The sequence below is a fragment of the Gadus chalcogrammus genome, chromosome 15, assembly GCF_026213295.1.
Source record: "Gadus chalcogrammus isolate NIFS_2021 chromosome 15, NIFS_Gcha_1.0, whole genome shotgun sequence".
Classification (NCBI taxonomy): domain Eukaryota; kingdom Metazoa; phylum Chordata; class Actinopteri; order Gadiformes; family Gadidae; genus Gadus; species Gadus chalcogrammus.
The window spans coordinates 9,231,335-9,242,035 of NC_079426.1; the positions used below are offsets into that span (position 1 = coordinate 9,231,335).

Below are 10,701 nucleotides of genomic sequence, written 5' to 3' on the forward strand. Positions count from 1 at the left end.
TGTCAACATTTCCTTCATATGAAGTAAGGACAATTGAATTGCGAGGAGGGGGGGGGAAACTGTGTTAAAAGACTGTGAAACTGTATTCTAGGCTCACTCTGCTAGAGAGGAGACTGGTTTATGCCTGCATTAAATAGGTTATTTTCTACAACTATTATGTGCTTTTTTTTTGCATTTAGAAGTCTCATCTGTCCTGGACACACTATCTCATAAAGAGATTGCCAAGACATAACACTGATGGTGCTGTAGCTCTAACGTACCACACACTCCTTTACAAGAACACGAGAGGTTCTTATCCTTCCCGGGTGACGTTGTGGTCACCCTAGAATCATCATGTTGCGGACTGGCCTGTTTTGAGTCATAACGTCGTATCATGTGTGTATTGTGTGATGCATTACGTGATATGAGATGGCCTTCTTTAAGATGTGATTAATTCTGTGGACGCAAAGGAGAAATGTATGTATGGAGTTCTTCATTTTCCTACCTGCCTGAATCAGAACATTTGGGTAACCTGGTTATTGCTAACACTTTATTTAATGATATTCGTGCAACTATGTGATGTGTTCAAGGAGGGCGAACGGTAATACAAATAAATATAAAATGTATTTCTTCTCAAGGATGGTCCCACACACACTTATATTTTAAGAACAGGGTGATTGATAAAGTGATCTTTGACAATCAATTTATTTTGAATTGGTTTTCTGAGGTCAGAAATGTTCTCATGTTCTACAACACTTTCTCTTGTGAGTATTGTTTGAAACGACAAATAAATGATTGGCACAAAAACCAAGTCATCATATTATAAATAGTACAAAAGCACATGGTTATATAAATCAATTCACAATTTGTACAAAATATCATAGAATAGGGATAAACAATTAATGTTCCGTGGCTGTAGGATACTATCAGAATTGTTCTAAATAAATACCCATGATGACCTGTACATCATGATGGGTAAGCATTGTTTGTTCTCCCACCAAAATCCCCATACACCAAGCCTCAAAGACTGATAAACATAATAAATACAACCTAACGCTCCATGATAAATTCCATCTAAGTAATAATGCTTGCAAATCACCATCATGAGAACAATTATATCATTACAATCATCTTATCATACATACATTAATGAAAGAAGTGCATACATACATTAATGAAAGAAGTGAACGGAAGTATTGAAAAAACTGATACAACTACAAAGCACCCCATGGGCGTGTAATCCAGGAGTGGTCAGTAGGCCTAGTCCAGGCCTAGCAACCGAAAACAGAAATAGCAGCTAAGTATTAGCCAATCCTGATGCCTTGATAAATCAATCCACTCTGACCGACGCGGTGTGTCTCGTTTGGTTGGTGTGTCCGTCTTGTATCAGGACATCGCTAAGATCAAGGGTTTCTGCTCGTCACGCTTGATCAGCAGGTTCGACAACATCCAGGAGTAGAAGTAGGCGAATTCCACCACGTAGCTTAACTCAAACAGCTCCAGGTTGACGCTGAGCATCCACTCAAACACAGCAGAGATGTGGATGGCCCTGTAGTCTGGTTGAGCAAACAGTATGCTATCTGAAGCAGTTGTTGGTTAAGGGATTATACATTGTTTTTATATTAGATCCAAAATATTGATCTATTTATACATAAACATACACACTATATTTTATTTAAATTAATTTGTTTAATATTTTAATACTATTAATATATATATATATATATATATTAAAAGTATAAAAGTATATATATATATATATATATATATATATACTTGTTATGTATATCATTGTCTAATTTTCCTAATTTCTAATTTCTTTCTAAAAAAAACAGCACTTGCTCTTGGTATGGATGAACCAACTTGACAATAAATCGTCTTATTATTCTGGAAGGTCAAAAGCTAAGTTTCTATTCGTCAACATCTTACTATCTAACAACCTCTAACTATCAAAAAGCACCTCAATGTCTTCAATGCAACTTTTTCTTTTTGACATCAACTCTTTTGACACAGAAACTGGCTTGTGAGAAGGATACAGCCGATGGTGACGCTGATCTGAATCGCGGAGGAGATGATGCGAAGAGGGTAGAGATACTTTTCATATCCGGTCAGCAGACACCTTCCAGTGAGTGAGGTCAGCAGGATGGTGTAGAAGCAGATGCAGGTGAAGCTCAGCGCGGCGCCGAGGTGATGCAGGAGGGGCAGGTTCCCGGGCTGTGAAGGACACAGAGAGAAAGGATTGGTCTGGTGTTGTCATGGTGGGCCTGACAGGTCTATGGGGGTAGTCCAGTATAACAGTTTAAAGTCCTTATTGAACGTAATTATACCGTAACCTAGGCTAAAGAAACTTTGTATTGCCACAACTTGCCATGTGTAAAAGCCCTATTAGGCACTGGTTTTAATGAAAACCCTAAGGCAACCTGAGCTTGGTTGCTATGAACTGCATGGTAACTGGTCCCTACAATATCAACTGAAAATGTTTAAAAAATTGTGTTTGTATTATACTTCTAGTAGCAAGTTTACTATTTGGACTGATGTGAGATTCCCCATAAACACCAAGTTCCGTGCACATGTCAAGATTACAGTGATATTTATGAGCGTTTATATTACTCTCCAGTTATCTACTGGTCAATATTTTCAGGCCGTCTTCAATTTCTGCACTGTAGGCACAAGGGCAGTCGGTTGGTTGTGATTAACCAATGTACGTAGAGTTCTTCACTTTTTTCACGCTAGACCTACTTATGTCCTTTCGACTTCACCTGCTCAACAAGTTTGGCGGGATTGTGATAGGTTGGTGACTACTAACTGCTGACTACTGACTTGCTTACAATCCATGTTTTGACAGCCCTTCAACGGTATGTTATGACATTTTGAGTACAAGTAGTCCGAGGCTCTTTGTCTGAAACCTTGATAGTGTTCTATCGTTATATTTAAAGTTTATTTACACAAACCAAGATCTCCCTAAAGTTTTCAAACTTTCTTTACTCACTCATTTGATGTACATTCATATCTTACTAGACATCTAATCACTGCCTTTCCTCTCCATTGCCCTACAGCTTTTTTGTACCGCATGTATCTTTTTACATCTAACTCGGATTAATTATGTAATTTGTCTCCTTATTTGCTAAAGTTTATATGTTAGCCTTTAAAACTGATTTCATTGTGATAATTGAATGGGGTGGAACTCTTGTACAAGCCCATTGGTCTTCACTCCCTTCCCTCCTTGCACCAGTGATAATGTGTACTAAATAAATAAACTAAACTATATATCAAGCCTTGGTTCGGCCCATATCCTTACAGATAACATAGAACAAACAGTTTCCCACCTCTGTTTGCTCTTCAGACACAGGGGCGAAGTGCCCTTGTCCAGATGCATTGCTTGTTCCCGTTCTAACACTTTTTTCTTTATGACTATTTGTACAGTATTCTTTTGCCTGTAAGTCTTAAGGAAGTACGTACATTACAATTTCCTGCTGCAAATGCCCCCGTGGCGGCCACTATCCCGAAAACCAGGGCGATGCGGCTCAGCAACGCCTGCTTGGCGTTCTTCTCCATGATGTGGGCATGGTGGAAGATAGAGAACACCAGAACTGTAGGGTACAACCACAGTTAGAAAGATGGATCTAGATGAATGGCTACGACGTTCACCTCAGTCGAGATACCGTGTAATGGAATGTTCAGTTGTAGAATTGGAAACTCACATAGAAAAGCCCCGCCGCTGATTATGGCAGAGAAAAGAGAGTTTTCTGGCAAGCTGGTTCCACTTGAGCTAAGGGAGACATTTTTTAATTTTATTTTTAAAATTACAAATGATTTACATAATGTTGTTGGATAGTTTGATAGATAGCTACTGCATAGCTGCTTTGAAACTCGTTATAGTATATATGTTGGTCATTTAGCTACTCTGAAACTCCAAATAGTACATGTGTTGGTTATGTAACTGAAAATAGGTGCAGTATGTTGGTAATAATCCTGAAACTATTCCAGGTACATATGTAATTGGTAATATAGTTGAAAACCTGTGCAGTGTATATGTTGGTAATATATCTTGAGTGAAAACTCTTTACAGTACTATATTGATAATATAGCAACCGTGAAACTCTGTGCAGTGTATATGTTGATTATATGTACTTTGAAAGGTTTTTTATAGCTACCTTATGGTGGGCACCAGACAGCATTCTGTGGAGTCATTCTTATTGCAGTATTTTGCAGCACCCCTGAGCAGAATATCAAAATTGTTTTATTGTGGGGAAACACTGTTGAAAGCCTCACCTTTACATTAAGAATGAAATACTTTGGCTTTTTTCTTTCTTTACAAGAGACACAGCTTACCAATCTCCCAGGGAGCAGACATGGTTGTTGTAAACGGCGATGGCATATCTTTAAAGAAAGAGAGGGACATTTCAATTTAATCTTCTGGGACATCAGTCAGACTGTGTGTTCGAGCATCGTTCAAACAGGTAGAACCTGACCCTCTTTTATAAGGAAATGTGCCCCAAATAAACTATTATTTTCACATGCCAGTTTGAAACAATCGGTTGAAAAATCCCTTCTCATTGAGGAAGTTTCCTCTTACTCAACCCACAGCCTCTGTCTCTTCAACATGAGCTTTGCTCTAATGCGGGGGTGACAGCAACAGCCAATAATGTTTCTCTTTGTTCCTTCATTAAGTGTTCTTTTTATGTAATTTTGGTGTACAATAAATAGTACAATAACCGCCAATGGCCCATCATGTAAGCATCATCTATCAAAAATCGAGATCACTCATCCCCTCAGGACAGTAGCCATTGTGTCTTGTAACAAAAGCCTTATTTCATTCAAGGGGATTCCTTTATAGGTGTCTACCGTGTATGACTCAGTTTATGAAGCAATAAGCTCATTCTTTCTTTTGAGTTCCTTCGCCCACACCCTTTGCTACCAGCTAAACCACATATTTCAGAGAACAAGTTTATCAATAACAGATTTTGCCATCCCAGAGCCATCGATAAGTATAATACTTAACGATTATTATAAAATGAAATTAGTAGAATAATTTGAGGCAACAGATAGTTTACTGCCTCATTATTCAAGGCCTTTGAATTGATTATACTTGAATGCAAGGAAAGTAATTTAAGAAACCCTAACCCCCCAGACTCAGTTGAAAACATAAAGAACATGCACTGTCTACCCTAGGCCTACTTTAGAGAGTATTACTATGAAATATTACAATATGAAATATTACAATATTACATAAAATCTATATAAATATATGTATCTATGTATATATATATGTAAATATTAATATTATTGGTAAAAATGGTAAAAGGTAGGCTTACACACTCCACGTTCCAATGAGGGACACTAGAGAAAGGGAGATGGGTAGTATTATCCAGAAGATCATCCCGGACCAGGGTTGATTGTAGAAAGCAGCAGGTAATGTATGAACAGGGATGCCAATAATCCTGGTCAACCTTTAACTGTTGTCCTCAATTGAAGCTGGTAGAATCTCCTAGTCCTGGCGTCCGACAGCTAAAAGTTACCTTTAACAGTGTAGTAGAAGAGGCAAATGACCCTTAGAAGACAAGACACCTGTTCCTTCACGAGCAATAGTCTTGTTCACTGCGAGTTATACTACTCTGCCAATCAGAACGCCTCATGGCTTGAATGGGAGAGGCATCTCTCCCGTTCTCTCTCTCTCTCTCTCTCTCTCTCTCTCTCTCTCTCTCTCTCTCTCTCTCTCTCTCTCTCTCTCTCTCTCTCTCTCTCTCTCTCTCTCTCTCTCTCTCTCTCTCTCTCTCTCATTGCGTTTTGATCAGTTACTAAATAGGCTACGTCAGTTATAAATTCGTTATAGAATTACAGAATAAATTTTGAAATTCATAGCAAAAAAACGTTTTCAAAATGGAATAATGGTTAATGAAAAAAAGTTAGTCAAAGGAGTTATCCAACGTTGTTGGATGTATACATTTTTTTTGAAGAATCAACTCTATCAGCTCGATAGCCCATATTCGAATCAATGATCAGTATATTCCGCATCTGAGCGTGTCTAACGTAATAGTGACGTCACGCGATCTGGTCCAAAACAAACAAAATGGCGGCGCGCTTGAGATCGGTTCTTCCTCAGTTGTCACGGTCAGGAAATAATTTAAACTGTCGCTTTTTATCACATTCTTAACCACTGCCTGATAAATACACATAGAAAATCTATAATTGAACAAGTTATGCTTAAATCTGCCAGTGATAGCTACAATGAAACGAGGTTAGAGAAAACCTGAAGTTCGTCCATACATAATGAACTGCGCCACAGCGCAACGATTTAGCATTTAATCCCAGACACAGATGTATTCGACTGATTAATAGTCCATTAATACGTATACATATTTTAGAAATGTATCAACGTGTGTTAAGTGAAAGACCCCACACAGTAGAATTGCACATCAGTGTACGTGCATGGAAGTTTGTGACCTCAGACGATGAAAAGCGATGTGATTGATCTACTTGACATATTGTTTAATCCACCATAGGTTTTCAGCGATATCAACCAACTCATACCACACGCAATGCACCGGTCAGAGAAAATTCAATTTGCTTCACGTGACAGCAGTCAAACAATTTTCACGTGAGAAACATTCCAATTGACTCCGCTTCCAATTACCTTTGATTTGTGTCACTGTGATATTGTGACAGTGTCGGGCAGGGTATTACCCCCTTTTCATTTTTCTATTACTGTTTCAGTGCGACAATTGTCCGTCCAGACACAAGATACCCCAAATCCGAGAAGCTTAAAGTTTCTCCCTGGTAAACCTGTTCTTGGATCCGGAACCCTGGATTTTCCTTCTCCAAGCTCTGCAGAATGCTCCTCTTTAGCCAGGTTCTCATTATATCTTTTAAATAATCATTGTGTATTTATTACTAGTAAAGTCTAATTCAAGAAAGTATTTGGAGGGACGTCAATCAAAGCTTTACATGTCAAAGTTTTGATTGTGTCTGATGACAACAGTGCATACAATAGTCATACAAGTGTTTCACCATACTATACTGGAACGGATTGGCACAGTACAGTACACTCACACTTTTATAGCCTATTTGGTTTTATATTATAGCCTGCCATAAAATCGGATTGATTAAATTAATACGCATTTAATGTATTTGGGTTGTTTCAGACGGATGGCGTCACACACAATGATATCCCCAATGATGAATTCAGTTTACCGTTTAATATTCACCCTTTTTGGTTTCCTAATCTCAATAGCCGTCATCAGAAATCAAAGAAGTGTTAAAGCACAAGTTGAAAGTTATGTTTTATTTACTTGAATATTAAGATAACTTTTGCTTTTTTCTCACAGGGATCTCTTTGAAATCGAAGGAGTAAAGAGTGTTTTCTTTGGGCCAGACTTCATAACTGTTACAAAGGTACATCTTTGGAATCTGAAAAGCTCACCATGTTTCACTCTTTTTAAAATTACAATTTTAATTCATGCACATTTTCCTTCAGATGGATGATGACGTGGAATGGACAGACATTAAGCGGTATTCCTTGGATGCAATTGTGAAATTCTTTGAAAGTGGCACTCCTATTACCACAGGAGCAGTGAACAATGAGAGCAGTGAGTACCAAACAACATTCAGTATTAGCAGGGCCTCCGAGAACGGAGGCGGGCCCTAGGTTTGGGGGACGCCAAGTCCCTCAGTGGGGGTCCAGGGGGCAATAACATTCCCTGTCACCTGCTACGACATGTTTCGTGAATAGAGAAAAGTATTGTAGCAAATAATTGTTTGATAAGGCGAATCGACAAAGTAGTAAAGACAGTTAATAGATGCATCATTGGCCAACTGAAGAGTGCTTTGGGAGATCGGCGAGACTTCATGTAATGGATTTTTATATCGTAGAGACTGCAGGGCCGCTTAAGATCAAAGTGTCTGCTAAATGACTCAATGTTTAATGTACTTTGTTGCAGGTTTCTCTGAAGACGATGATGAGGTTGTTGCCATTATAAAGGAGCTTCTAGACAACCGGATTAGGTACCAGACACCAGAGTCACATTAGTGCTTATGAGCCAACGGGAACAAGGAGGAGACCTGCTGATTTTTCAGGCAGGAATCTGAATTCTGAGTTACTGATTCGGGACGGGGGGGAGTCCATCGTACACATGGCAACCTCAAAGAGTTGTCAAGCATTTTCCTGTCTTACCCAGATTCATACTGCTGGTTTGATTCCAAATTCATCATAGTGCATCCAGAAGGGCAGTTGGCAGGATTAGCATTAGCTTTCTCTTATCCACCTCCATTGACATCACGTTAGCCTTCCTCTGGTTCATGTAAGGGAATACACTTGTTATTACTTTCCAAGATTTCTGTGTCCTATATAGTCTACCAACACACCGATAATTCTGCAGTATTCTTAGGCCCTGTGTTCATAAGGCGACCTGTGATGGATCGCAGACAGGTTACCGTCCATCCAGTCGATAATGGCGGCAGTGGTCAACATTTTTTTTATCTGAATTTGGAAAATTCATTATATTTAGCTGTACTGAGCCATCACAACCTTTCAGTCAATTCAGACCTCCCTAATTCTCATAGTTCAGATCCACATCATTTTTTTTTATGCTCTGCCTATTTGTTGTCGATATTGCTTAACGTCATGTGGTCCTGTGTTGGTCCAAACCAACGGATCACGGTACACCGGATAATAGATCAGAAGGCTCAGATATGACTAGACATTTGAATCACTGTGAAACCCCCATTTCCTTCCCATCATCGTCAGGCCAACAGTGCAGGAGGACGGCGGTGATATCATCTATAAGGGCTTCGAAGACGGCATAGTCAAAGTAAAGTTGGTGGGTTCCTGCACTGGGTGCCCAAGTTCTACAGTCACTTTGAAGAACGGCATCCAGAATATGATGCAGTTCTACATTCCAGAGGTGGTCGCCGTTGAACAGGTAAGTGGATAAGAATAATGTTGGACGGTCACTTCATGGATGGGGGGGGGTGGGAGTGGACATTGACATTTCGATACTCATTTCGATCACATTGTAAATTCTTTGATTTCACTATTGATGCCCCCTCCTTTGCCATGTTTTTATTTCCTTTCATGATTGTGTCTTCTTTTATTTCTTTCCCAGGTGGAGGATGAAGTTGATGAAGTCAATGCTAAAGTGTTCTCTGAACTGGAACGCAAGTTACAAGATTAGGCCCGCCCTTCACCCAACATACCCTTGAACCCTATGTTTATGAAGGAAAATAGCTTTCACTTTAAAACAGAGCTGGTTGCATTGTGCTTTGCTTTTTGCTAATGTACTTTGGTGATTGTATAGAATATGAAAATATGTTTATACTGTTGGCGCTGAAGTTGTATCAGATTTAGAACAAACGGCCACATCCGTATTTATTCCTTAGTTAAAAGGTATATGTAATGCTGTTCTGTAACCTATCTGAGCACACACTGTGCTCCTCTATACAGCACCTACTGTATTTATTTCCTGTTGTCATTGCTTCTAAAATAAAATCCCAATATTTCTGTGCAGTGATCCACTGTACTCTGCTCACTTATCAGACAGCTAGGGATTCTACATAAACACTGTATTGACAAAATAACCATTGAACTGAATTCAAATTGCTGGTATTATTTGTAGTTTGGAGCTCTATAATGTACCATATTATAAATAAATGTTCTTGCTGAAATCAAATCTAAATGTATCTCCAAGCATTGAGTGTTTCCAAGAAGCCTGTGATATTGCATAACCAAATCGCAAATGCCCATTATTCTGAAACCTCTAGATTTTCTATCACCAAGAGTCTTTATCACCGGGCACCGACTAATATACTTCCGGACGCAATTGAATGGGCATATAACAAATCAGAGCAGCGAAACGTGTGGTATATCAATGGCATCCATCTTGGTTGTTTATGGAAAATGGCTCTCCCAAATGGGGGCTCCTCTGTGCAGTCATCGTATCGAACCTGCCCCATACTAGATAAACAGTTGGATTGCCCGGACCCGGGCCAGGTCTGCAGGGAATCTGTCTGAACCGGAGGGGGGCCAAAGGCTCCTTGAGGATTTTTCATGTTCCCAGACTAGGTTCCAAGCCCCAAAGTGGCAGATTTGACTCTTGAACCATTGGTTTGAAGTGTAAACCATCCAAACACTGTAAGTGATTGCTTGTTGTCATCCACAGCAATATATAAATAATGGCAGCCACGCACAACCTTGTTATAGCAAAAGTTTTTTCTGTGTGGCCTTGTCACCTTGAAATATGGTTCTATGTACCGACACCTAGTTAGGACCATAAAATGTATACAATAGGTTGTGGCCATAGACTGTAAAACAATGTTTGTTCCGATAAAGATGTAACGCTGTTTATAGCGGCACCTATAGGTAATTTACCCTCATTATTAGCTTTCGCACCAGAGCTGGCACATGCGCATTTGTAGCAAATAGGTTATGGCCACGTGTCTGAGTAACAATACTACAAAAAACTCATAGTTTACCAAATTAATCCATCAGACATTAAATGCTAAAAACCTCCGAATTTAAGAATCAAAGCATCAAATGTTTTTTTCCATAACCATATATTATTTGGACTATATTTGTATGGTTTCTATAGCGTCCCCATATGGCCGATTATAATCTGGTTCATGCGCATTTGGATCACATTGCGAGGTATACTGTCAAGTAAAATGAAAAATATATATAAATTGTACCTTATAATTTCCAATGCAATCGTAATTTTAGTTTGGGAGTAA

The 10,701-nt window shown here is 39.1% G+C and overlaps 2 protein-coding genes across 2 annotated transcripts; one reads left to right on the forward strand and one right to left on the reverse strand.

Moving 5' to 3' along the window:
* Nucleotides 1-297: 297 nt before the first annotated feature.
* On the reverse strand, nt 298-5,578 carry si:dkey-228d14.5 (uncharacterized protein LOC796266 homolog). Its single transcript, XM_056610162.1, has 7 exons — nt 5,295-5,578; nt 4,312-4,359; nt 4,134-4,196; nt 3,681-3,748; nt 3,439-3,569; nt 2,016-2,193; nt 298-1,559 (listed from the first exon to the last, which is right to left on the reverse strand). Exons 1-7 carry the CDS (start codon nt 5,357-5,359, stop codon nt 1,366-1,368), a joined length of 747 nt encoding a protein of 248 aa, XP_056466137.1. The 5' UTR covers nt 5,360-5,578; the 3' UTR covers nt 298-1,365.
* Nucleotides 5,579-5,992: 414 nt separating this feature from the next.
* zgc:110319 (uncharacterized protein LOC796111 homolog) lies at nt 5,993-10,471 on the forward strand. The gene is made up of 8 exons (XM_056610160.1): nt 5,993-6,090; nt 6,483-6,577; nt 6,694-6,829; nt 7,305-7,371; nt 7,454-7,565; nt 7,917-7,980; nt 8,723-8,897; nt 9,081-10,471. The coding sequence occupies exons 1-8, from the start codon at nt 6,050-6,052 to the stop codon at nt 9,147-9,149; spliced, it is 759 nt and encodes a 252-aa protein (XP_056466135.1). The 5' UTR covers nt 5,993-6,049; the 3' UTR covers nt 9,150-10,471.
* The last annotated feature ends 230 nt before the right edge of the window (nt 10,472-10,701 follow it).